Raw genomic sequence first — 25,993 nt, forward strand, 5'->3', positions numbered from 1 at the left:
GATTCCGGTCAACAGGACACTTGAGTGTTCTACTGAATGTTTGCACCAATCTGAAAGCCCAGTTCCCAGGGGCCTCACTTCAGTTGGATCTTTGGAGTGTAAGGGGTAGGTTCTAGGGACTGAGAAGGGCCTGGGTCAAGCTGTGTAAGCAAGAAGTCATGAGGAAGGGAGTGTTTGGAAGGCCTCTCACTCAGGTTTTTGGGAGGAAGATGAACCAGAAAGGTGAGGCTTGAGTCTAGAGGCCTGAGTTTTGGTGAATGGACAGCTGTGTAGGGGAAGGTGGAGGTGCGGGTGAGCTAATGCACCTGGTTGGTCCTGATTTTGGACCCTAGCTGCACTTCACTGCTTCAGTTGATCAAAAGAGTGAGGGGAGCAGAAATAGAGGGGAGGGAAGAAGGGCAGAACTTGGGGATTTTCAGATCACGCCTTCTACCCCTCCCTCCTTGTCCCCAAATGAACACTTCCAAGGAATCTCCCATAGGCCGTGGGTGGGAGGCAGGGCTGCCCTTTCTTCCAGAGGCCCTGGCTGAGCTATGTTGACGGGGGTTGGGGGGGACCTCTGGGCCTACTGGAAGTCTCCCTGTTCACTCAAGTCAGACTCAGTACAAAACCTAAGGTTGCAACAGTGACACCCACAGGTTTGGATGGGGTAAAACATCCTCCCTGGATGACATCAGGACAGCACCTGAAGCGAGGAGAGCTGTATACAAATGATTGATAGGGCATTTGTCAAGGAGCTGGTCCACTGGAGGGATGTGTGAATAGGGGAATTTGCCAGTGAGGTTGCCATTTGGTATGCACGCATGCGTGCTAAGTCACTTCAGTCGTGCCCGACTCCACGACCCTGTAGACTGTAGCCCGCCGGGCTCCTCTGTCCATGGGATTCTCCAGCAAGAATACTGGAGTGGGTTGCCATTTCCTCTTCCAGGCGATCTTCCCGACCCAGGGATTGAACCTGCATCTCTTACATCTGCATTAGCAGGCAGGTTCTCTACCACTAGCGTCACCTGGGAAGCCCCTGCCATGTGGCAGCAGTAGGATAATTTCTGAACTAGAAAGCTCAATGCAGTAGGAACTACAAATTAGTCTGGTAAAATGCTTTAAAGTATTGAGTAGAGAGATAATCCAGTAAGTCATGGTTGGTAAGGCAGGCTACATGACAGCAGTGCTAATGCCAATGTAGAGAATAATTATCAATACCTCAAACTGTATATAAAATATAAAAAGCAGTGGACACCCATCACTCCTCAGCATTGGTCCCAGGGTACCCCCACCAGGTCAAGTGACGTGGGTTTGTTCCCAGACACTACACAGGGAGACTGCCTGCTGGGTGGTAGTTCTTTATTTCATCCTCTTGAAGAAAGGTGGGAGTGGAAACAGGTGAACACTGTGCAAGCTCGGCTTCTGCTGTGCAGGGTTCAGGCCCCCCGGGGCCGCAGGGACTGCCAGGTGCACATCCCTGGCTCCCGGGGCAGGCAGGCCAGGTGGCGGCTCTGGAACCCCTTGTCAGAGCCTGTGAGCAGCTGGTCCGTCCACAAGCAATGAGTGTCGCTCTGCAGTTTGCAGGGGATAGATGAGCAGGGAAACACCTGGAGGAGGGGGAGGAGGAACAGCTCTGAGGGCTTCTCCTTCTGCCCCTCCAGAGAACTTTCCACTCCTCAGCTGTTAACACAGAACTGCTAGGGAGACCTGGTGTCACCCGACATGGGTACAGACTCAAAAACAGTCCCTCCCATTGTGGGGAACAGTCAAGGCTTGGTGAGATGATAGCAATCCATACAGTTTCCTGGAATGGTGGTAGGGGAGCAGTCAGGCAGGTCACCTGGGGGGACCCATCCAATTGGACGGGGAATAGCTGGCAGGCAGGAAACTTAAGCCTAAGAAGGAAACATGGGGCTCAGAGATAGTCACTGGGGTCAGAGGACTTCCAGGGCCATCAGGGAGCAATCCTGGAACCCTCAGAGTGGCAGAGCAGTCACAAGGGGGAGTGAGAGGGACAGAAAGCAGGCAGATAGTCTAGGGAACTGTGAATCCCCAGGTATCAGACACAGGGCAAAGGAACAAGCAGAATGTCCAGAGGAACAGTCTCGGATTTGAGGGAACAGCAAGAGAGATCAGGAATATCCCTAGGGTTTGGGGAGCAGCCATGGGGACAAGGAATAGCTAGAGGGAGCAAGAAACAAGCCATGGTTTGGGGACAAGCCCAAGGACTGCTCTCCAGGAGGTGGGCAGGTTCCAGGCACTCACTGTGCATTCCTCACAACCAGCAGCATAGGTCTTGGTGAATCCCCGGCGCTGAGCAGAACTCATGCTGTTCCAGGGAGCCACAAAACTGCAGGTGGTGATGTGCAGGTGCCCATTCGACAATTGTCCTGGGGGGAGGTCAACAGGCAGCTTCTGATTGGCTGAGCCAGGGACAGAGTAGCACCAGATTGGTGTCCCAGGACCACCGACACCCGCTGAGCAAAGCCCCAGCCTTCTGATAGGCTGAAATTGGGGCATTCCTCATTTCAACAAGGACCATTCTTTTAGAGCCTCCCTTCCCTTGCACTTGCGCAGTTGCCAGGCAGCAGCGGAGGGTTGGCGTGGCACAGGGCGATAGGGTGGGACCTCACCAGCTATGAGAAACTCCTCACTGCGATTCTGGGACCTGTGGAAGTATCCGCAGACGCTCTCCATGGCAGGGGTGTAGATGAATCGGATGTCTGGGGCATCTCTCAAGGCACTGAACCCTTTGAACATCTGTCAGTGGATGAGGGGAAGAGTCTTTTACTGACACAGTCCTCCCACTCCACATTCTTCCCTGAAGTCAGATAGCATCCTGAGATCACAGCTAACTTCCCCGCCAAACTGGTGGCCAGAGGCTTTTATTCTGATGGGGAGGAAGATGTTAGGAACTGCTGGGGCAAGAACTGAAGGGTTACCTTAGTCATCTTGATCTCATAACGCTGGTATAAGGCAGTCTCATTGACTTCTGCGGTCCCCACGAACTTGGCCCTGATGACTGCAAAAGAAGAGGGGAAATTAAAAAAAGTCAAAGGGACTGCAAGGGGCCAATACAAATAATCACAATAATACTAGCAAAGCACATACTTAAATAGGGATTGCTGGATGCCAGACAGCACCCTAGAGATTTATACATTTGTTAATTGCTTCATGTGTATGCTGAATGCCTATTCTTGGCCAAGCACTGCTTCAACCCTTTTTCCTATATTCATCCTGTGTTCATTCACACAACAAATATTTTAGAGCACCTGCTCTGTGCCAGGCACTGTTCTGGGTGTCAGGGACACAGCAGGGAACAAAACACAGAAATCTCTCCCTTTGTGGAGCTCACAGTCTAGCTAGAAGAGAGACTAAACACACGTGAAATAAGTATATGGGAAGTTAGAAGGTAGTAAGCGTGATAGGGAACTTCAGAGCTGGGTGAGGGGGATCAGGAGTACTAGGGGACAGGGGTTCAAGTTTTGAGTAGGGTGGTCAGGGAAGGTCATCCTGAGAAGGTGACATTTAAGGCAGCCACTTATGTGGATACCTGGGAGGATGGGTATACCAGGCAGAAGCAGCAGCCAGTACAAGGGCTCTGAGGTTGGTCTGGGCCTTGAGTAATCAAGAAAGCGTGAGGATGCAGAGCAGCTAAAGCAGTCAGGGTGCTGAGCGGAACTGTTCTAGAGGTGGGCACCCTCGTGCACCCCACTGGACTGAGAGGGAAACCAAAGCCGGGAGTGTGTGGGCAAGGTGGGCACACTCACCGACTTCGGAGTTGCAGAAGGCCGTCTGTGGGTGGGGTGGGACGCAGGTACAGGCTCGGCTGGGGGCCGTGAGCCACAGCAGCAACAGGATGCCAGAGACCGTGGGTGCAAAGAGGGCCATGGTGGGTTCTATGGGGGGTGGGGAGGAGGGGTCAGAGGGCCCCCAGCCCAGCTGATCCACATACCTGGGCAGGCTTCCCACCCCACTCTACACCACACCCCTCCACACACACACAGTGGGGATTTTAAGGGGCTTGGGGATTTGAGAACCCAGGAGAGTTTAGGGGGATAGGGAGTTAGGAGAGTTTAGGAGTCGTGGAATTCGAGCAATTTAAACTTTGAGCACTAGGTAAGTGGGTGAGTTATGGGGCTGCAGTGTTTGGGGGGCTGGGGGAGTTGGAGAATTTTGGGGTGTTAAAGAAATGGGAGGGTTGAGGAGTTGGGGCTGAAGAATTTGGGGTTGGGGAGCTGGAGGAGTTTGCAGGGAGGTTGGGAGTTTGGGGGTTGTGCATATTGAGCGGTAGGGGAGGTGGGGCAGTTGAAGGAAGTTGAGGAATTTGGAGGAGCTTGGGGTATTAAGGGGTTGACAGAGTTTGAGGGCTTAAGGGGGTGGGATGCCTGAGGAATTAGGGTGCAGAGAAAGCTTTGAGTTTAGGGAGTTGGGACTTTGGGAGGCTGGGGATTGTGGGGGTTGAGGGAGCTTCGGGGGTTTGGTTGCTGGGGGACAAAGAGGGAATTTAGGGGAGTTGGCAGCTTGGGAGGCAGCTGTGACTTTAGGGGCTCGTGGCTTTCGGGGAGCTGGGGATGGATGTCAAGGGTTCAAAGGAGTTGGGAGTGTTGGGATTGAAAGAGCGATTCCAGCCCCCCTCCCCCGTCCCCACCCTTTTCTCCTGCTCCAGCCCAGGGTCCTGGTACCCGCCGGCCAGGATGAGCAGCCGAGTATCAGGCAGGAAAGCTCCAGCCCAGTTCCAGGCCCCGCGGGCCGCCCAAGCCCCTGCCTACCTCTGGTGTAGCCTCTCTGGGCGCTGGGTCTGCGGCGATGGCGGCAGGGCCTGAGCTGCGGAGGATAAATATCCACGCGAGGGCGGGGTAGCAGCAGCGGTAGGAAACCACAGGCCTCCAGGCTTCCTGGATGCATTACTCATCCGCCCACCATCCGTGGAGGCCAAGGGGCGGGCCCTGGGCTGCCGAAAAGGAGATGCATCTTTCTCCTCTCCCTCCCCCAGAGCCTCGCCCTGACCACCCCCTCCCCCGTCTCCACGTCAGGCACCATCCCTCCAGGCGGTCTCAGCCGAGGGTTACAGGCAGGATTCCGCCCAATGCAGTTCCCTAAAGTCTCCAGAATCTGATCACCCACATCCTCCAAAACCCCTCATGGGTGAAGCCCAAATGGTTCCTTCCTTCAATAAACACTTTGGTATGCAACTACTATGGGGGGAGGCAGAGAGCAAACAAGTAGAAACAGTGGAGGGAGATAGGGCAGATGAATGGAGGAAGGATACAGTGGGGAAACTGAGGCACAGGCGGTTAAATGATTTATCCAAGCTCACAGTTAATAAGTGGCAAAACTGGGATTTGAACTCAGGTCGTAGAGCCAAAGCCTGGATCTTAACCCCTCTCAGAAAACAAAACAAAACAAAACAAAAACAAAAACAGGCAAACAGCATTTATATAGCACCAGCTCACTTCATGGAAAAGGAAATGGCAACCCACTCCAGTATTCTTGCCTGGAGAATCCCATGGACAGAGGAGCCTGGCAGGCTACAGTCCATGGGGTCACAAAGAATCAGACACGACTGAACAACTAACACAACTCACTTCAAGCTCATGATAAGCCTCTGGGGTGGTTATTGATATTATTCCCATTTCCCAGAGGAGGCACAGAGGAACTGAAGAACTTTCCCAGGACCACAGGGCATGGCTGGGATTTGAACCTAGGCTAACTAGTGCCAGGATCTTAACCCAGGCAGAGCACAGTCCTGGCAAGCAGGGAAGCTGCCAGTGAATGAATGAGCATTGGGGTGGGGGGAGCTGAAAGGTGGTGAAAGAGGCCAGTGAGTCAGTAGAAAACAGATCCCCTCCCATCCTGCCCTCCCCCTTCCCCACCAACCTTCCCATGCCCCTGGTGGGGGGTGGGGTGAGACAATCTGTCCAACAGCTTCCAGATGCTGCCTGGATCTTCCCTGGGGTCCTGGGAAAGGGCTCTGAGGGCCAATTAACATCCTTGGTTAGTCCAGGGAGGACAGGCCAATGATAATGATGATAGCAGCCTCTTCCGGAGCACTTACTATATACTGTGCCCTGAAGCCTTCGTGTAATTCTGTCATCAGATCTCTGTTACCTCCTTGCTAATTAAGCTTGATTAAGTCAGCAAGGTTAGCACAACCATCACCATCACCAATACCACCACAACAGAAACTACTGCCAGCACTAGGGAGTTCTTACTATTACTACACATCAAACACTGCTCTGAAATCTTTGTAGCTACTCTATCTGTCATCAGTTCCGATCACCTCCTTGTCAATTAATAATGGCTAACCTAGGGATGTTAAAACCAATAATAATAATAGTGCTTGACACTTTTTGAGGATGGAGGCTTCCTGTGTGCCAAATACTAAAGCCAGCACAGGCTTTAGCATGCCAGTGCTAAATGTTTTGTCTGAAATAGCTGTTGTGTTTCCTCACAAAATCTGTGAGTTAGAGACTGTTCATGTTCTCATTATCCCGATGAGGAAACAGACAAAGGGGTAGAGTGATCTGCCCAGGAATGAGAGTGAAGAAATGACTCTTTGGGTTAGGGGGGAGGTGGTGGTAGGGGGACTAGATAAGGGGGAAGAGACATAAACCAGGAATTTGGAGAAGCTGATTGTGAAAGTGGGGAGTGAGAGTGATGAGACGGGCTGAGTAAGTTGGTCTTGGGGCAAAGGGAGAAGTGAGGGCAGGGGAAGTCCTGCTGCAGCCCCTCGCTAACCCTGCTTCTGACGCCAGCTGTTAAGTCTGTAACCTGAGTCAGCACAGAGTTTTGCCCACTGTCTACATGTGAAGGGTTGTGTGGATGCGGGTTATTGTGCAGATCTCAAAACCAGTGGGGTTTCCTGGACGGGTAGTCCAGCTGGTGTAGCCACCTGGTGAGGTGGGTGTGGGGGGTGTGGGGTTCAGCTGGTTGTGCAGACGCCTGACAGTCCTCCCACACACCAAGTGCTTGGGCCTGATTGTGCCCTACGTACAGATCAGGAAACTGAGGCCTGGAGGGGGTTTAGTGACCTGCTTGGGGTTAAACATGGCCTTAGGAAGAGGAGAGGCCAAGATTCAAACCTAGGGCTGGCTCGGGGATCCCAGTGTTCAGAGATCCCTACAGGCACAGCATGTGTGGGCACACACATACACACAGTGTTGTGTTCAGGCTCAGGTCCAGAGAAAACAAGGTTTATAAAAGGGGCCTAAAGACTTCAGGGGGGAGTGTGCATGTGCGCTTACACAAAGCATCCTGTTGTGTCTGCTTCTGAGGGTTGTGTGTGTGGTTTTAGGTGGCGTGGCTCCTCCGTGTGGTGTGCGGTATGTGTGCGCTGTGTACCTGAATGCTTTGGATAGCCCACTATGTTTGTGTTGCTTCTCGAGTTGTATCTGCCTCTGTAAAGCAGGTCTGGGTTGCACATGGAATTAAGGGTTTGCAGTCACCTCTGAAAGCTGGGTGTGCGCCTGTGTTACATCACCTGCCATTTCTGCCTGGTTTGCCTGGAACGCTATCTAAAGCATCCTGGCAACAAGATAACGACTCGGTGCTTCTCAGCACCCCATCGTGACGCCACTCATTTGGGAAATGAGGAAGGTGGGGGGCAGTGGAGGGAGGGTGAGGCCTGAAGGTCAGTCGGTCACCCTGACCTTGCGGGCTTCCTGTGCCTGTGTCGGGAACTGAGAACCGCCACCACCCCAGCAGCCCCTCCGGGAATGCTGCTCTCTACCCTGTCGCCCGTCTACACGGCAGAGGGAGGGCACAACCCTGCGCGTGCATCCATGTGCGGTGAGGCTGGGGTCAGCTAACTCAGTTCCCTCTACCCTGCCCAGGGTTGGGGGAGACTTGAGGTATCCCCACACCTAAATGTGTGTGTGCATGCACATACACACCCCAGAGTGTTGTTCATGTACTTAAGAGGTTGTGGGTGTCCCTGGTTGTGTACATGCCTGTTTGTATGTATGGCAAGGCACGTTTTGTATGTATGTGTATCCCTAGATACATTTTGTGTCCAGGAGGGTGGTGTGTCTCTGTTGTGGGTCTCAGTGCTTCTGTGAATACCTAGAAGTGTGTGTACCTCTGGAGGTAGGGTGGGTCTTTCCATTTGGTGTGCATATGCCTAGGAATATTGCATGTGTATGTATGTGAGTGTTGAACATGTACCCAGTTCTGTTGTATGTGCCTGTCACACTTGCGTGTGCCTCTGAGGGTTGTGTCTCAGTGTTGCACAGGTAATCTTCGTGTTATGTGTCCCTCTGTTACATGGCTTTGGGTGAGGAGGGCTGTGTGTACGTCTGTGCCCAAAAGTATGGACTGCATGTCTATAAGTGTTGAGTGTATACTGCTGGGCTGGCTGGCTGGCTGGCTGTGTGGCCAGAGAGCAAGGCGTGCTCCAGAGCTTGTGTTGGCGGTGGGTCTTTCCATTGCCTGGGTCTCAGTGTGTGTGGGAACCTCTGGGTGTGGCAGTGGAGATCTGAGTTCTGAGGGTTTGTGAGGGTTTGTGTGTCTCTGGGTTGTGTATGTGTGTGGAGGAGATGCACACACAAGGCCTCCTGGCTGAGGGGTCCAGTTGCTACATGCTCACCACCACACCCCTACACACACACATACACATACTCACTTCTCTATCATCCATCCATTCACTGTAAAAATAAACTTTCCCTTTTCCGGAAAAGTCCCCCACCCCTTACCCATGCCTCTGCCCGGGAAAGCAGAGGCGGGAAGTCTGGGACTTGGGGGTGGTGGAGGGAGGGACAGGCAGCCAGGGCTCTGAGTTGGAGTCTGAGCTCCCAAGTGCTGTGTGACCCCAGCTGCTAGCTGGCTATCTCTGACCCACCTCTTGTGGGAAAATGGCTCTGTGTGGCTCCCACTGGATGGGCTCCCCTCACCCCTGCCCTGACCACTGACCACACTCCGCCTTTCCACCCTACCAGCTCAGCAGCACAACGTACCCTGTGGTTGTGAAGATGGGGCACGCACACTCTGGGATGGGCAAGGTAAGTCCCCAGGTGGGGTTTGGACCTGTGTGCTTGTAACTGATGCATGTTCCTGGCGCTGTGCAGGTGTAAGTACAGGCATACCTCGTTCTGCTGCACTTCCCTTTATTGCTCTTCACAGGTACTTTTTTTTTTTTTTTTTACAAATTGAAGGTGCATGGCAACCCTGCATTGTCAGATGATGGCTAGCATCTTTTAGCAATAAAGTATTTTAAAACTAAGGTATGTACATTGTTTTTTTAGATATGTATTACACCTAACAGAATACAGTATAAATACAACTTTTATATGCACTGGAAAACCAAAAAATTTGTGACTTGCTTTATTATGACCTTCACTTTATCACGGTGGTCTAGAACTAAATCCACAGTATCTCCAAGAAAGTATGCCTATAGAAGCATATTGTGTATTCAGTGAATAAAATAATTTTGTATGTGTGCCCTTTATCTATTTGTATTTTTCCACATATGCTTACATTTGTTGGCCCATTTTTCTATCCTGCGTTCAGCCAGTTTTGTGTGTCCTGTTATTTGTTAGTGTTTCCAGCACTGTTTGTATGTGGGCAGGCCTCTGTTGAACACATACTATGTCATCTTTTACATTCAAGGGTCTCGGGGTCCTGTGTGCTGGCCACCCATCTGATTTTGTCTGTACGTCCATAGAAAGCAGACTTGTAATTTTTATGTTTGTGTCCATGCTTCTCTGTTTACATATTGTATATACAATGGATTTTGTGTCTGGGTGCCCATATTCATATACTGTATATACACACAATTTTCTCACAGCTTTATTGAGATATAATGCACATACCATAAACTGACCCATTTAAAGTAAGAGTCTAAAAATTGGGTTGTATGTACTCATACCCCATGAGGTATCTGCATGCACATGTAAAAACCAGGAGACCCAGAATTAATACATGCTTGACTGCCTTGGGGGTATCCACTGAATTTCTGTGCACTCATCTCACCTGTGTCATTTGCCCCAAGGCACCCCCACTGCCCACTACCACCCCATCCTAACCGGGCCCTGACTCCCACCCCACTCCCACAGGTCAAGGTGGACAACCAGCATGACTTCCAGGACATCGCGAGTGTCGTGGCACTGACCAAGACGTATGCCACCACTGAGCCCTTCATTGATGCCAAATACGATGTACGCATCCAGAAGATTGGGCAGAACTACAAGGCCTACATGTGAGTGGAAAGACCAAGGCCTGGGGAGGGGGTCCCCCTGCCCTGCCTTGTGCAGTCCAGGCCCCCTGAGCCTCTCTCCTGTCTCCTTTTGTTCTCCAGGAGGACATCAGTGTCAGGAAACTGGAAGACCAACACTGGCTCTGCGATGCTTGAGCAGATTGCTATGTCTGACAGGTGGGCGGCCTGACCTTGGTGGGGGCTGATGGGAGGAAGAATGTAAGTGTGGCTGCCCCGACAGGTACTGACAGGCTTCCTTGCCTTGCATTTTGGCAGGTACAAGCTGTGGGTGGACACGTGCTCAGAGATTTTTGGGGGACTGGACATTTGTGCAGTGGAAGCGCTGCATGGCAAGGATGGACGAGATCACATCATTGAGGTGGGAGCACCCCAGAATTTGGTGGGGGTACAGACACACTAGCAGGTGCAGGGCAGCAACACTCTGTGAAGCATGCCAGGGCCCAGAAAGCCCTGAATGAATGGCAATATGTAAAACTGTGAAGTGCCTTGTGAACTGGGATTTCCTTGGCAAGTGGCAAAATTCTTAGTAAATTCTAAACTGCTCTGTGAAACTTGGACATCTTTAGTGAATAGCAAAATATTTGTTCAACTATAATGTTCTCTGTGAACTGAGACACCATAGTGAATGACCAAGCACTTAGTAATCTTTAAAGTATTCTGTGAACTTTTACTTGGCTGACAGCAAAGAACTTAGTAAGCTATAAAGAACTTCACAGAGAGTGGTGGCTGATACTAAAGCATTCTGTGAACTGTAAAGTACCTTAAGAAGGTACTGCTTCATGAATAGCAAAGTGCTTTTAAAATTCTAAAGCTCTTTGTAAGCAGCAGTGTCCCCAGTAAACAGTAAAGCAATTCGTAAACTGTAAAATACCTTGAAAGTTCAGAGTGCACGGTAAATGGTAGCGCTTTATAAATGGTAAGCATCTTCTAAACAGTGGTGCCCTTTGCAAAGTACTTTCTAAAGCCTAAGCACACCATATATGCAACAGTCCTTTGTCAAAGACAAGGAGCTTTGTATACTGTAAAGCAGCACATAAACCACAAAGTTCTTTGTAAAGGACAAAGCACCTAGCAAACTATAAAGCAGGCATTGGCAAACTTTTTCTATCGAGGCCAAACAGTGTGTATTTTTGGCTTTGTGGGCCATATAATGTCTGTTGCAGCTCCTCAATTCTACAAGAGCAGCCACAGACAATATGGCAAGAAAGTAAAGGGGGTTGTGTTACCATGAAACTTGGTTTATGGACACTGAAATTTAAATTTCATATAGTTTTCTCAGGACATGAAATCTTTTGGGTTTTTTTTCTCAGCCATTAAAAAATATAAAACCCACCCTTAGCCCAGGAGGCAGAGGGGCAGAGGGGACTGTACAGAAACAGGTGCTGGGCCAGATTTGGCCAGTAGGTAAGCCCTCATTTGCTCACCCATTTGTATATCCTAAGCTGTAAAGTATCTTGTAAAAGACAAGCCTTCCCACACTGCATAATCAGTGCCTCTCAAACCGAAGTTTGTTTCCTGGGCAGCTGCCAGTCATGCCTCTTTCCAGCTTTTCAAGAACTTTGTCATCCTTGCCCTCCCATGCACTTCCTGCTTCTCTCCTCACCGGATCCCCTCTCCTCCCCCAGGTGGTGGGCTCCTCCATGCCGCTCATCGGTGACCACCAGGATGAAGACAAGCAGCTCATCGTAGAGCTCGTGGTCAACAAGATGGCCCAGGCACTGCCCCGGCAGCGGCAGCGGGATGCCTCCCCTGGCAGGGGCTCCCACAGCCAGGTCAGGCCCCTGGCTCTGGCCCTCAGGGGCTAGATGTGGGCAGGCCAGCCCTTGGTCATGCTGTGTCATAGAGCTGATAACCAGCAGGCTAAGAGTAACACAGGGACACACATGTGTTGTGGCAATGAACAACTTTTAAAAATTGCCCAATAATTTAAAAATTGATAAATAGTTGCTACCCTGACTTCCCTGAGTACCTTCTGACCCCTCCCCTGGGAAGAAACCACCCCCCCCAACCCCACAACCTGCCATCCCTCAGCTCAGCCACAAATGCGGCAACACCCAGCATACAGGGAACCCGTGTCATTCTGATTGGCTGATGCCCCACTGGCTGGTAACTATTTTTAACCTCTCCTGCTCCACTCCTCTGCCGCAGACTCCGTCCCCAGGGGCCCTGCCCTTGGGCCGCCAGATCTCCCAGCAGCCCTCGGGGCCCCCAGCTCAGCAACGACCCCCGCCACAGGGTAAGTGAGGGGCCAGCTTCCTGGGCCCCGACTCTGCCTGGCAGCCTCCTACCTCTCACTGGCTCTCTCACATGTGCACTTTCTCTCTGTCCCTCAGGCGGCCCTCCACAGCCGGGCCCAGGCCCCCAACGCCAGGGACCCCCGTTGCAGCAGCGCCCGACCCCACAGGGCCAGCAGCACCTTTCGGGCCTTGGACCCCCAGCTGGCAGCCCCCTGCCCCAGCGTCTACCAAGTCCCACATCAGTGCCCCAGCAGCCTGCATCCCAGGCCACACCGCTGACCCAGGGTCAAGGCCGCCAATCCCGGCCAGTGGCTGGAGGACCTGGGGCACCTCCAGCTACCCGCCCACCCGCCTCCCCATCTCCCCAGCGCCAGGCGGGCCCCCCACAGGCTACTCGTCAGACATCGGTCTCTGGTCAGGCTCCACCAAAGACCTCAGGAGTTCCAGCGGGTGGTCAGCAGCGCCAGGGCCCACCCCAGAAACCCCCAGGCCCTGCTGGCCCCACACGCCAGGCTAGCCAGGCTGGTCCCATGCCCCGCACTGGGCCACCCACTACGCAGCAGCCGCGACCCAGTGGCCCGGGCCCCGCTGGACGTCCCACCAAGCCACAACTGGCCCAGAAACCCAGCCAGGATGTGCCACCACCTGCCACTGCTGCTGCCGGGGGACCCCCACACCCCCAGCTCAAGTAAGAGGACCCCACAGCAGCCCTCACCTTGCTGCTCACAAAATGGTCTCCTGCACGTGGAGGGCAACCCTGGGATCCCCGGCTCCTCAGACCCTGGTCCTGCACAGGATCCTAACAGCTCTCTCTCTGGTTCCAGTCTGAGCCAGACCCTTCCCCCTTCAGAGGCTCCTACCCTCCATCCCAGAGAATCCCCTTTTCAGTTCAGAATCCTCCCTGTAGGCCCTGGGAAAGCCCCCCAGCCCAGCTCCTCTTGGCCTACCCCAGAAGCCTTGCTAACCCTTCTTCAGTACTTCCCTGCCCAACTCATTCTTCTCCTACCCAACCTCCCTGCAACCGAACCCCCAAACTCCTCCCAGCCCAATCCACAATCCTCCTAAGTTATTTCACTTTCCAGTCGTCCTCCTACTTTCTCTAGAGTCTAGGCTCCCTTCTGGTCCATCTGAGTCTCCTCCCAAATCACACTATCCTCTCTGCCTCTTCTGGTCCATTCCAGACCTCCTCCATTACCTCAAAAGCCCTCCCTGCCCCATCCAACTGCTCCCCAAACAGATCTTCCCCTTCCAGCCTGTCCTTGGTCCAAGCCCTACACCACCCCTCTTTCTGGACTCCTTACCCTTGGACTAGAAACCTTCCTGCCCATCATCACATTATATCAAATACCTCCCAATCTGGTCTAGAATTCTGAGAAGATTCAGCCCAGAACTCTTCCCATACATCTCAGGCTTCCTCACCTTGGATCCAGATCCTCCCACCCAGCCCAGGACTCCCCCACTCCTCCTGAGAATCCCTCAGGGTCCAGGCCTGTGCTGCTGGGTGGGAGGGTAACAGGCACAGCCCCAGGACCAGAGGGGCAGGGCTGGGGCCGGGCCTGGGGTAACGTTGTGTTTCTCTCCCCCTCCTCCCTTCCTCTTCCCCCTTCCTCCCACGCCTCCACCTTGTTTCTCTCTAGCAAATCCCAGTCTCTGACCAATGCCTTCAACCTTCCAGAGCCAGCCCCGCCCAGGCCCAGCCTTAGCCAGGACGAGGTGAAAGCTGAGACCATCCGCAGCCTGAGGAAGTCTTTCGCGAGCCTCTTCTCCGACTGACACCTTACCCTGAGAACCCCCAAATCCCTGGGCAACCCCTGTCTGGGCCTTGAATCTATTTCTCACTTTTGGAAATCTCATCCCTTGAGAAGTCCTCTCCTGGATCGTCAAGATCCCTCTTCTCACTCCTCAGAATGCTCAAGTCCCTGGGGAAACCTCACTGCTCGTCCTAAATCCAGTCCTCACATTTGGAATTCCCACGTCCTTTGACAAACCCACTCTCAGTCATCTCAAGAACTACTCAGTTTTAGAACATCCAGATCCCTGAAGACCTCAACCCCTGGTGCCCTCTGAGTGCATTTTCCTTCCTGAAAGCTTCCAAACACCAGGCAACCACTCCTGGAGCCCTGAAATTCCTGGAAAACCCCACTTCTGCCCCCACATCTCTCCAGTGCACCTTGTTCCCCAGCAAAATTTCCCCAATCCTTAAGAAACTCCTCCCTTTGATACCCTTTGGATTTCCCATCTCTGGGGATCCACCTGTACAACTGTCCTCACCAAGCCCCTCAAAGTTTTCCCTTCAGTCCTCCCCCCACCAACCCTATTCAACACACTGAGAGCTCCTCCCACTGCTAGGACCCCTCAGTTCCCCAGGGACCCCTGCCTCACCTTCCTGCCTCTGAAAGCTGTCTTTAAATATGCAAACTCCACCCATCCTCCCAGCATCCTGTGCACACAGAAGGCCAGTGGTCTCCCACTTCCCCACCTTTGCCGTGACGTCTGTGTCTGTGACTGACGTGGCCTCCTCTCGTGCCCGTGCTTGGCATATGTGGTCCTCGTTCATCGTGCCGCCTGTGGTGATGCGTGCAGTGGCACTGTTTGTGTGATCCGCACCTCCCCCCAAACTCCACCCTTGCCTGGACTCACCCTCACCCCTCAGCGGCTCTGAACCCCATGAGAAGAGTCGGGAAGCAAAATAAACAAGCAAAGGCCCAGCAGAATTCTGTGCTTCTTGGTGAAGAAAGAGGGGAGTCCTTGAATGGTGGAAAGGAGACAGACAGGACCCCCAAATCCACATGGGGTGCTGGGACCCCAAAATCCAGTGGAAGGCACATCAGGCACAAATTACAGAGAGGTGCTCAGTGGAATTCTTGCCACAAATCCCAGCCATTGGAGATGAAGGAGCTCCTGAATTTAAAAGTATCCCCAAAGCCAAGAGGAAACCAAATTATGGGTTTGGTCTTCAAGGGTCCCCCAGTTCCAGAGGAACTGGAAAAGTACATGGGCACTCCCTCATCTCCCAGGATGGGGATGGGGGATCCTGAGGCAGTATCAGGGCAGAGGCAGAACATTGATTGGTTGGTGGGAAGGGCTCCTTGGCGGGAAGCTGAGATGGGCTCCCTGGTGGCTGGGGGTGGGGCCTAAGGCACAAGGCGGGCTGCGCTGAGTAGGCAGGCAGGCAACTCATCAGCCTGGGTACGGTGCAAGGAGGGTTCGGAGGCACTCCGCTCAATCTTGGGGAGTGACCGCTGCAGCAGCTCAATCGTGGCCAGGATCTGGGGGCAGGGGCAGGTGAGGAGGGGGTGTCCAGAGCCACGTGGGCATCCAAACACCCCCAAACCCCAGTCTAAAGGGGAAACACACACACACACATTGTACACTTCGGAGCCTTGAACACACACAGTTCACGTTTGCTCCTCAGAGGCTCCCTCCCCAGGGTGTCCAGCCCTCCTCCTCAGCCCACCTGGGGAAAAAGGGGCCGCTCCTCTCGCTGGAACTTCAGGCAGTCAGACAGCAGGCGCCTCATGGCCTTGGGGCAATTGCTGGAGATTTTGCTGAGGTCCGGGGACAGATAGCCACGGCCCACCATAAAGATAATCTGGGAAAGGGGACAGGAATGGGGTGATCTGGGCTGGGAAGCCCAGGGAATTCTGGGTCTTGAGGGACCTCGGGGACTCCAACTGGGGTATTCTGAGTATTGGGGCCCAGAGGACTGTGGGTATCTGGTGGATCTAGAGATTCTGGGTCCCTGAGGACTTGGAAGGATTCTCTGCTTAACAGAAGGACTTAAGCTTGGGGGAATCAAAGATGGTTAAGTGTCTGGGGCCCAAGGGATTATGGGTCCACAGGTTTCTAGGGGGCTTAGGGGCCTGGAAAGAACTGAGCCTGGGGGAAACATGAAGTTCTGGGTCTGGAGGGAGTTAAAGGCTGGTAGTCCTCAGGAACCTGTATTTCTGTAGCAGTCCAGGGCTGAGAGGACTGTGGGTCCAAGTGGCCTGTAGGACAGTGAGTGTTCAAGAACCAAAGACTATTGGTACCTGGAGCCTAGAGGATCTTGGGTTTCTGAGGGCCTGGGAGATTCTAGTCTTTGAACCTGGAGAAATATGAGAGTCTGGGGCCTAGAGTACTGTGGATTCAAGGGCCCTGGAGCTTGACAGATACCCAAGGCCTCAGTGATTGTGGGTATCTGTGGGGATTCCAGAAGCACAAAGGGATTGTTTCTGGGAGAAATGGGATTCTGGGCTTTGAGGAGTTTGAGTACCCAGGTTAGAGGACTGTATGTGTCTAGGGGGACTTTTGGGGACCTGGGGAATTCTGGGTATAGGGGACTCAGGAGATTCTGGACTTTGAGGACCCAGAGAAGTGGATATGAGTGAAGGAAATAATTCTGGGTACAGAAGACCCAGAGGAGTCTGGGAGTCCTCAGCTCTGAAAATTTGGGGTTTCTAGGGGCAGAGTGGTGTTCGTGGTCTGTGCAAAGGAGATCTGCGGCTTGGAGACTAAGGGGATCCCTTGGCCTGGGATAAAGTGGGTGAGGTATGGGGCTCACCTGGTCTCGGCTGCCAATGTGGCTGTAAGGCAGTGAGCCGGTCATGAGCTCATAGAGCACAACCCCATAGGCGTAGACATCTGACTGGAAGCTGTAGGGGTTCGGGTCCTGCATACGGATCACCTCAGCTGCCTTCAGCAGACCAGACCGGGCAGGAGGAATGTACAGGTCAGCAAGTGACTGACCTGCAGGCCCAGATCCCACCAGCCACACTGAGTATAACTCAGAGCCGCCTCCACGAGGTGAAGCATGAGTGATCCAGACACCCACACCTGGTGCAGGAAACCCTGGCCCCACTCCGCCTTCCGCATCTTAGCCCAGCAGCCCATGTCCCTATACACCCCCAGTCCAGCCTGGTCCAACTCACCATCCATAGCACAGAGCCTGAGGGTTGCTCCAAGGGCTGGGCCCCACTCCACCGCGTCTTTACTGTGGCCAGGCCAAAATCCCCGATCTTCACCGTGAGCCCCTCGTGCAGGAAGATGTCCACTGGGGTTAAGGGCCACTACAGGGTCTCCCAATAGCCATGCTTCTTGCCCTGACTGGGAGGCTCTCATTGACGCCTCCACACCAGTCACTGCCTCTAACCCTGACCAGAAGCCCCCCAGTGTCACACAAACTAGCTACAATCTTGACTTGGAGGGGAGCTCTAATTAACACTCCCTATACTTGGCTCCCCTGGGACTCCTGACTAGGAAGCTCCTCTCATGGCACCTACACTCACCATGCCTGTGACACCGATCAGGAACTCCCATAATGCCTTCCACCACTGTCACTCCTCAGACCCTGACCAGAGTCCCAAAGAACACCACCTGAACCAGCCACAACTCTGGCACCTGGCAAAGGAAAATGCAACAGGTGCCCCTCCCTGTTTGCCCCCAGAAAGGCCCCCCACAAGACCCATCCCTCTAAGTCCTCATCCTGTTTGATGCCGTCTGCCCCAGCCCAGCCCCAGAGGGACAGGTAGATACTGTTAGACTTGAGATCTCGGTGGATGATGTTCTTGGCATGGAGGTAGCTGTAGGGGTACAAGCAGGTGTCAGACTGTCTGGGGGCTACCTCATCTCCCTACCCCCAGCCCCCTAGCCCCTTCCCTAGTCCCTGAGCCAGAACACTCACTCCATGCCCTGAGCAGTCTGGCGGGCCACATCAATGAGCTGGACCATGTCGAAGCGTGTGTCAGCCACATGCAGGTGGTGGTAGAGACTGGAGCCCTCACACCACTGTGTGATGATGGCAAATCCTGGCCGGGTCATGAAGCCCATGAACAGCAAGATGTTGACGTGACGTGTCTTCCTGCAGGTGGGGCAGGCGGTATCAGGGCAGGGAGAGCAAACAGCAACTTTCTGAGCCTTTGGAAGGGTGCTGTTCACTGCTGCCTTCTGCCATCATTTCCACCCTGTCTTTCAGGAGGCTCAGATGGCCAAATTCAGTGAATTTGTGAGATGTTTACTGGGCTGAGCATTTATGTCCTGAACTTCCTCATCCAAATCTCCCAACAAAAGCAGGAGGGAGGGATAACCCTTCACTCCCTACTGACCAGGAGCATCTTAATCATCAAACTTGCCATACCTCTGACCATGACCATGACCTGAGCCTGTGACCATTTGAGATAAGATGAGAAAGTGGAATGCCAACCTTCATCAGTGATATATCAACATAACATTGATAACTGCTGGGTAAAAACATCAGTGACGTGTGACTATGTCCCGTTAACCATGAGAGGCTTAGAGGTAAAGAGTTTGGGGTTTGGACTAAACTTATGTTCTAATCCGGGCTTCCTCAGATACTCTCTGTGCAATCTCAGGGCGGACACTTAAGCTCTCTGTGCCTCATTTTCCTTAACTGAAAAACTGATTATTCTATGAGATACCTGGCACGGGTTTTGGGAGGACTACATAATAACCTGTAAGGTGCTCTGAATGGCCAAACACAAGCAAGCACCCTAAAAACACCACTGTCCCTGCTGTTATTGCTACTGGGTACCTGGATCTACCTTATAGAAACTGTGCCATGTACGAACAGCCACCCTCATTTAGAAGAAAATTTTCATTCCTTATAGAAGGATTAACTATAGTTACAATGGTAACATACATGCAAAGAACATCAATGATGGTCCACAGTTTTGCACACATCAGAGTGGATAATAGCACATGAGCTCTTCATAGTAGTTAGGTTACGGTTTCAGTACAAACACAATGCAAATTCACAGCCTGTTCAAATCACTGCCATTTGACAGAAAGGAACAGAGACTGAAAACATCAACTCTGCAATGTAATTGTGTCCACTTGTCAAGAGGGGAAAGCCCACACCAGCAACCCCAAGAGTGGTAGTAACTAGGGTGACAAAAGGGAGCACCAGGGCTTCTTGGTGTGAATGAATTAATATAGTAGGAATAATATATTAAGTAGAGCAATCACAATCATTAACCAAACAATGATTAAATTATGCTTCTGATTATAGTTTTAATACTGTTCTTTAAAGAATAGTATTATTATAATCAATAACAAGAATATAACACAGTAAACACATAGTAATGGTGCAGAACAAGCAGAGGAGAAGGAAGGCTGCCAGCCTGCCGGGCGATGCAGTTAACTAACATTATGCTATTGATGTCAGTGCATACAATAACACTGCAGTGATACTCATTTCACAACAGGCAAGCAAAAAGAGTCACATTTTGGAGGCAGGGCCATTAATTAATACCAGTATTTACACAAACAACAGCCTCATCAGAGGTCCTTTAAACATACCCGTTTCCCAGAGGGGAAAGGCACTTCTCTGATAAAGAAACAACTTACTATTATGGTTATAACACAACATAAACATGGGGGATGTGAGGAAGCACCCCCAGCAGGGCCTTTCCCCAGAGAGGCACGGAGGCCATGCCTGCCGCCCCCGCCCCATCCACACACACGAGCAATCTCACCTGAGCACCTGCATCTCGTTCTTGAAGGCCTGGGCCTGCTCAGCTGTGGGTTGGGCCACCTTGAGCACCTTCACGGCCACATCGCCATGCCACCGCCCGCGAAACACCGTGCCAAACGAGCCCGTCCCGATCCTCTTCAGCAACTGCACCTCACTGGGTGGCACCTCCCAGTAATAGCCCGAGTCCCGGTACCCCAAATTCTTCTGTGGGCCACATGGGCGGCATCTCAGGGGCCTGCCCACACCCCTCATCACTTAGCCTGTGGTGCCCCCACCAAAGGTGTCCCCTGGAGCTCACCACTTTCTTCTTGTCATCAGCCAAGGACTTCCGTTCCCGCTGCTCTGATGGGGACTTGGAATGTGGGGACTTCCTTCCCGAGGACACGCTGGCTGGGCTGGGGCTCCCCCGGGGGGCTCCATCGCCACCACCTCTATTCCCAGCAGCTGCAGTTACAGAGGGGATGTGAGTGGAGCTGGGTGGGGTGGGGTTGGGGCCTCAGGGCACGGGCAGCAGGGGGCTCACCATCAGTGTTGAAGTTCTGGCCAGTGAGCTGGAAGAAGAGGGCTGGGAGTCAGAGAGAGGACATGGAGGACAACAGGAATGGCCCTCCCCTCTGCCTCGTGCTCCCTGGTGACGGCCTGCCTCAACACCAACCTGAATGAGGCCGGAGTCCATGGGGGCTGTGGTGCTGACCATGTGGACATTGGGGGTGGATGTGGAGCGGATGCGCTGGAGGGGGGTGTTGGCCTGGGCAGGGAAGGAGAAGTGCTCGGGGTCGCGGTGCTGGGTGCAGGAGCTGGCAGGGGAAAGGCTGTGAAATCACTGTTGAGTGAATGAGAGAACCAGTAGAATGCCTCCCCCAACCCACTGCCCCTTCCTAGGTATGTGTTTAGCTCACATAGAGTAAATGTCCATTGTCATTACATTATGCATTTGTTTAAGAAACACTGACTAAATGCCGGCTGTGTGCCAGATACTGTTCTAGAGAGTGGAAATAAAACTGGACAAAACAAATAAAGGTTCTACATGCATGCTGATTTGAACTGTACTAAAAATTTTTAAATTAAAAAAAAAAGAAATGAAAAACAAAAGTTCTCACCCTCATGGGACTAACTGCAGTAGGGAGAGAGACAAATAAAAAACAAATAATATTTCATAGAAGCAATAAAGCAACATAAGAAGACAAGAAGTGTCCCTGATCATGTCAGGAAAGACTTCTCTGAGCAAGCGACATTTGAGCAAAGACTTAAAGGAAGGACAGCAAGCCACACAAATAGTGGAGGAAGAGCAATATGTAATATTGTATAACTATATGCAGTACTCAAATATATTATGGATTATGTAATATACAATGTTATCTATATTAAAATGGCAATGCTTTACATGTACATATAATAATGTTAATTTTACATATATACATGTGTTATATATGATATATATTAAATATATTATGATGTCATAAAAATATTTTTAATGTTTTCTTCACTATCCTGAAACGCAATTCATAGGTAATTAATTCACATGTGCCCATAATTAATAATAACATAATGCCCTAACTTTACTATTTTATATATTACATAAAAATGTTTAATATTCTACATTGTATGAAAATATTATCAACATAACACATAATACAATAGCATATCATATAAATATTGACATTATAAAATACATATACATATAAAATGCATATCATATAAACACGATATATTAGAGTGATAATAGTATTATTATACTTAAAGGAGAGGTAAAAGTGAATTTATGAGAAAAATAATATGTATTCCAAAGTGGAAAGGCTTTGAGAATTAACAAAGTAGTTAGATAATATATACATAGATATATAATTAATAAGAACTTATCCTGTGCTAGATCATGTTCTAAGCATTGGACCCACCTTAACTTATTTAATCCACACCAGAACCCTATGTGGTAAAAGTATCATTATCTTTTCCTTACAAATAAGAAAACTAAGGTCCAGAGAGACTAGGGAACTTGCCTGAGGCCCCACAGCTCCATGCCCTTACTTACACTTGCAGGTGCTCACTAAATGTTCATTGAGTAGACAAAACAATTAAGTATGGCTTGATCTCTACCGAGGCCTCCAGATCTTTTTCTTCTGACAGTAGCCCTTCAGCTAAGGCATCCCCTACCTGGGACTCTGAGGGGTGAGCGGCTCATTCAGGGGGCGGTTTGAGGGAACCTCGTGCTGTCTGGAGCTTCCGGACAAATCCTGGACACTGTGGTAGAACCTTGAGGGCATTTGGGGTATAAAGCAAGGGAACATGGGTCAGCTGTTTGTAAAAGCCTTGTGGCTGGGCCTCTGTTCTCCCCATCTGCCCACCCACCCCAGGCCAGGCTCACTGTCGGCGGTTGGTACTCATGTCGACACAGACTGTGGGGACCTTGGAGGAACAATGCTGGTGGAACTTGTATCCACAGGTTTGGCAGCGGAAGCCATGGAACAGAAACTTAAGGCAGAAGTCACAAAAGGCCAGGCTGAAGAATGTCTTCCGTACCTGCTGCCACAGAGTAGAGAAGGTTGAAGCCTGGTCATGGACCCTCCCGCCATGCCCACGGTCTGCCCCCACTCTCCACTCACAAAATTGTGCATGGTCAGGGGGACGTCTTCGAGGACCTCCACAATGAGCTCCTCGCCATCCAGCGGGGCAATGGCTGTGTCCCAGGCAGTGACTGTCTTTCGCCTGCAGAAGGCATGGAAGGGAGTGAGTGGGAGGGTGGCCAGGGGCCACAAGGAGAAAGGAAATCCACCAAAAGTCCTTCCATGGAATAACAGATGACATTTTGCATTTTTAGTATGGCAACTCTAGGAACTAGTACTATCCTTACCCCTATTTATGTATGGGGAAACTGAGGCAAAGAGGGATGACATGATTTGCCCAGAGCCACAAGGGACTGTGAGTGGAAGGACAGTGTGAAGAGTCCATGTTCTTAGCTACAAGAGGAGGAGGAAATGAGACAGTGAAGAAACAACTAAATCTCCGAGGTGCTAAGCAAGCCCCTGACAAAGCAGCTGGCGAGGCACTGAAACAACAATAAAAAGCAATGCATGGGGGAAAAAAAAGCAATGTGTGAACTGAATACAAACGTTCAGGAACTCTAAAACAGAGGAACAAATGGAAGGTCAGCAAGGCCCACACAGCAGACAGAGAATGAGGAGACAGAGGAAGGAGGGAGTTGACAAGTTGACAAAACAGTGAAAGAATGAAACAGATGAATTCCAAGAGGAGACGATGGAGCATGGTGAGGACTCGGGATCTAAGAAGAAAATGAATCACTGACCTTACAGGCCAATGAACTAATGAAGCAATAAGACAAAAGCTGGATGGACTCATGGATTCACTAAGTGAAGGGAAGACTAACAGAGACTGCACAGCAGAGTGGAGGAGTTGGATGATTCTGAGAAGGGGATAGAAGGCTGGGCACCCAGTTGAGGGTGGGAGAGCCACACTTACCCCTTGATGAGCCGGTAAACCACACAGCAATCTTGATTGAGACCCCGCACCTTGAGGGCCTTGTCTAGAGAGTCATAGACACTCATGCCGTCCCGGACAGTCACCTGTGTGTGTGTACACATGTAAGGAGTCAGCACCCAGAGGGGGCCCCAGTGGACTCTCCCAGCCCTTGTCACCTTTCTTATCCCAGATTTACAACTAGGTCCATGCCCACCCCCAGCCAGTTTTGCTCCCATCAGACTCACCACCGTGCGCTGCTTGTTGGGCAGGTACACTTTGACGGTGCCCACTGACCGGGAGGGCTCGGCCCCGTTAGCAGGGGGGCCCCGTGGTGGCTCCATGGAGCCTAGGACTTTGTCAAGACGGGCTAAGGTGGGGCTGGGCAGGTGCCATGGGGCTCCTAAAAGACAGAGGAAGAATTCAGAGGTCCTATAAAGACAGTATGGAAGCAAAGTGGCAGAGGACAAAAAATTCAATCTCCAGACTTCACGTCACCCTCTGTAGCCTAATTTCCACACCGCTCAAGGGATCCAGTTCCTCCTCTGCTCAGCCCCTCCAGTTGTTTGTCTCACGCTTAAGTGCCAAGGTCTCAGATTCACTGCACAGGGCGGGGTGGGGTGGGGTGGGGGTAGGACATAGTGAGAGGCAGCACACACTGTCCCGCAGGGCATAGGAGTACATAAGTCTCTGTGCTGGGGACTAATAGGGAAGTCAGCACGCACTACACTGGGGCGTGTCAAGTACATAATGGACATGAACAGGCTGTCCTGGCTTTTGAATGGAGAAGGGGGTTACCAGATACTGTGGTGTGGGAGGAGTCAGACAGGGTGACGGGGAACTAACCGAGGATCATCAGACACTGCCCTTAGCTTGGGGAAAATGGGAATTGCACCAGACAGTGTTTGTAAAGACACTGTGGGCATCCCAAAGCCCTGGACTGTAATGACAGTAGGTTAATGGGTACTGTACTAGGTGCCTAACGGGAGTCACCAGACTGTGACGGGGAGTTCATAAAGGCTCAAAGACACTATGCTGAGGGGAGATGTAATAGTCATCACTAGAGACTGTAAGGAGTCTGTAAGGAGTCCCCTGGACTGCAAGGAGATCCAACCAGTCCACCCCAAAGGAGATCAGTCCTCAGTGTTCATTGGAAGGACTGATGTTGAAGCTGAAACGCCAATGCTTTGGCCACCTGATGCGAAGAGCTAACTCATTTGAAAAGATCCTGATGCTGGGAAAGATTTAAGGCAGGTGGAGAAGGGGACGACAGAGGATGAGATGGTTGGATGGCATCACCGACTCAATGGATATGAGTTTGGGTAAACTCCAGGAGTTGGTGATGGACAGGGAGGCCTGGCATGCTGCAGTCCATAGGGTCGCAAAGAGTCGGACACGACTGAAAGACTGAACTGAACTGAGAGACTGTAATGGGAAGAAGAGTGGATAACAGGTATCACCAGACATTGTAATGGGGGAAATGAGGGTTATGGAGCATCACCAGATGTGGCTGAAGTGAGATAAGCAGGAGTAAAAGCATAGATGAGGCAGAGGGCACTCCAAAATTCCCCTTGACAGCTAATGAAAGGATCGCAGACATATTACTAGTGATAATGGATGGAGGCTGGAGAGGGTTAAAGAGGAGGAATGTGAGAATCCTCAAACATTCTCCTATTGGGTTAGACATTGATCCAGAATAAGGAAAGCGAGGAATGAGCCGCGTCTTCACGCATTCCCCGTTGTTGGTAAAGAATGGGCATCAGATACCTTAAAGAGATTAAGAAGAACTCCACAAGACAGATACCACAACCCAAGCTACATTCGGCCCGGCTCCGCCCACCGACGGCCTTCCAGCTTTGCGCAGGCGCGCTGCCACACGCGACGGGCGAAACCATCCCCCGCAGCCTTGCACCCATTCCAATCACCCCCCCCCCCCGCTGTCGACAATGGTTTCGCCCCGGGTCAAACCACTCCTCCGGTTCCGGGTGGGGGGCGTCAGGGCCCAGGCGCGGTCATCCTGGAGCTGAGCTTTCGTTCCCGGCTCCCTACCCGTGCCCGACAGTAGCTCCAGAAACCTAACCCTACCGGGCCCGCCCTCACCTGTCACGCCGCTACAGCCGCCGCCGCCTCCATCTTGGGCCTGTCTTCTTGTTTCCTTACAGAGTCCACCTCCACCGCCCCTCGGACTTTAGCCATTGGCTCCGGAGGATTCAGCCCTCCATCCTTATTGGATTAGGTACACGCCTGTCAAGGCAGGGCTGGCGGAATGTGGGTCGTGTTCCGGATTAGGAGAGGCTGCCTGAAACGTCAGGGTCTAGGGCAAATTCGCTCGTCCGGATTCGCGCAGGCGCAGTCGGGAAAAGACCTGCGTGCCAAGGGTTTTAACCCCAATCTTGCCGTAATGGAATAAGGCAGGGCTCTTATTTTTTTGGTCACTTGGGGCTGACTTTAGGGGTTCCCGAAAATGGGTGGGGGATCCTTAAGCGCTCTTTTTGCTCCAGTGACCCAGCGCCCTAAGTACCATTCCTGGGTCTCAGTTTTACCGTCTTTGAAATGGGTTGGAATCACACCAAACATCTGCAACGTTTTCCAATTGAGAGACTGTAGTCATAAGCATTT

General features: G+C 51.8%; 4 protein-coding genes across 10 annotated transcripts in view; 1 reads left to right on the plus strand and 3 right to left on the minus strand.

Moving 5' to 3' along the window:
• The window catches only part of SYN1 (synapsin I), a 54,180-nt gene extending 38,473 nt beyond the window's left edge, over positions 1–15,707 (plus strand). The window contains exons 6-13 of one of the 2 annotated variants that reach the window (XM_015104911.3): positions 8,919–8,981; positions 10,035–10,177; positions 10,277–10,351; positions 10,451–10,553; positions 11,821–11,967; positions 12,344–12,431; positions 12,529–13,120; positions 14,070–15,707. In XM_015104911.3, the coding sequence (XP_014960397.2) occupies positions 8,919–8,981; positions 10,035–10,177; positions 10,277–10,351; positions 10,451–10,553; positions 11,821–11,967; positions 12,344–12,431; positions 12,529–13,120; positions 14,070–14,205 (1,347 nt within the window). In that variant the 3' untranslated portion in view covers positions 14,206–15,707. The remainder of the gene's footprint in view (positions 1–8,918; positions 8,982–10,034; positions 10,178–10,276; positions 10,352–10,450; positions 10,554–11,820; positions 11,968–12,343; positions 12,432–12,528; positions 13,121–14,069) is intronic. The other variant, XM_015104912.4, reaches the window with a different exon arrangement.
• The window catches only part of ZNF81 (zinc finger protein 81), a 746,478-nt gene that overhangs the window by 528,932 nt on the left and 191,553 nt on the right, over positions 1–25,993 (minus strand). The window lies entirely within an intron of this gene.
• On the minus strand, positions 1,328–16,092 carry TIMP1 (TIMP metallopeptidase inhibitor 1; the record flags this gene model as incomplete). Its single annotated transcript, NM_001009319.2, is given in 7 exon segments — positions 1,328–1,589; positions 2,248–2,372; positions 2,616–2,742; positions 2,925–3,004; positions 3,753–3,881; positions 4,755–4,796; positions 16,064–16,092. Coding segments are annotated over 5 exon segments (624 nt in total). The 3' UTR covers positions 1,328–1,418.
• Positions 15,137–25,532, minus strand: ARAF (A-Raf proto-oncogene, serine/threonine kinase). 6 transcript variants are annotated; one of them, XM_012106112.4, is made up of 16 exons: positions 25,475–25,532; positions 23,623–23,777; positions 23,378–23,481; positions 22,504–22,606; positions 22,266–22,420; positions 22,055–22,153; positions 20,559–20,700; positions 20,427–20,454; positions 20,202–20,347; positions 19,905–20,107; positions 18,095–18,271; positions 17,947–17,993; positions 17,343–17,461; positions 16,976–17,107; positions 15,890–16,024; positions 15,137–15,701 (listed from the first exon to the last, which is right to left on the minus strand). In XM_012106112.4, the coding sequence occupies exons 2-16, from the start codon at positions 23,716–23,718 to the stop codon at positions 15,567–15,569; spliced, it is 1,821 nt and encodes a 606-aa protein (XP_011961502.2). In that variant the 5' UTR covers positions 23,719–23,777; positions 25,475–25,532; the 3' UTR covers positions 15,137–15,566.

Source organism: Ovis aries, chromosome X (genome assembly GCF_016772045.2).
Source record: "Ovis aries strain OAR_USU_Benz2616 breed Rambouillet chromosome X, ARS-UI_Ramb_v3.0, whole genome shotgun sequence".
In the NCBI taxonomy this organism is placed as follows: Eukaryota; Metazoa; Chordata; class Mammalia; order Artiodactyla; family Bovidae; genus Ovis; species Ovis aries.

What these genes read in the sequence shown, in the direction of transcription:
- ARAF (XM_060407215.1), bottom strand. Translation starts at nt 23,718, where the DNA reads ATGGAGCCACCACGGGGCCCCCCTGCTAACGGGGCCGAGCCCTCCCGG. An exon ending in TGGACTCCGGCCTCATTCAG is followed by an intron (nt 20,455 to 20,558) that starts GTTGGTGTTGAG and finishes CTCTTCTTCCAG; the next exon opens with CTCACTGGCCAGAACTTCAA. An exon ending in CAGACTGCTCAGGGCATGGA is followed by an intron (nt 17,994 to 18,094) that starts GTGAGTGTTCTG and finishes GTACCCCTACAG; the next exon opens with CTACCTCCATGCCAAGAACA.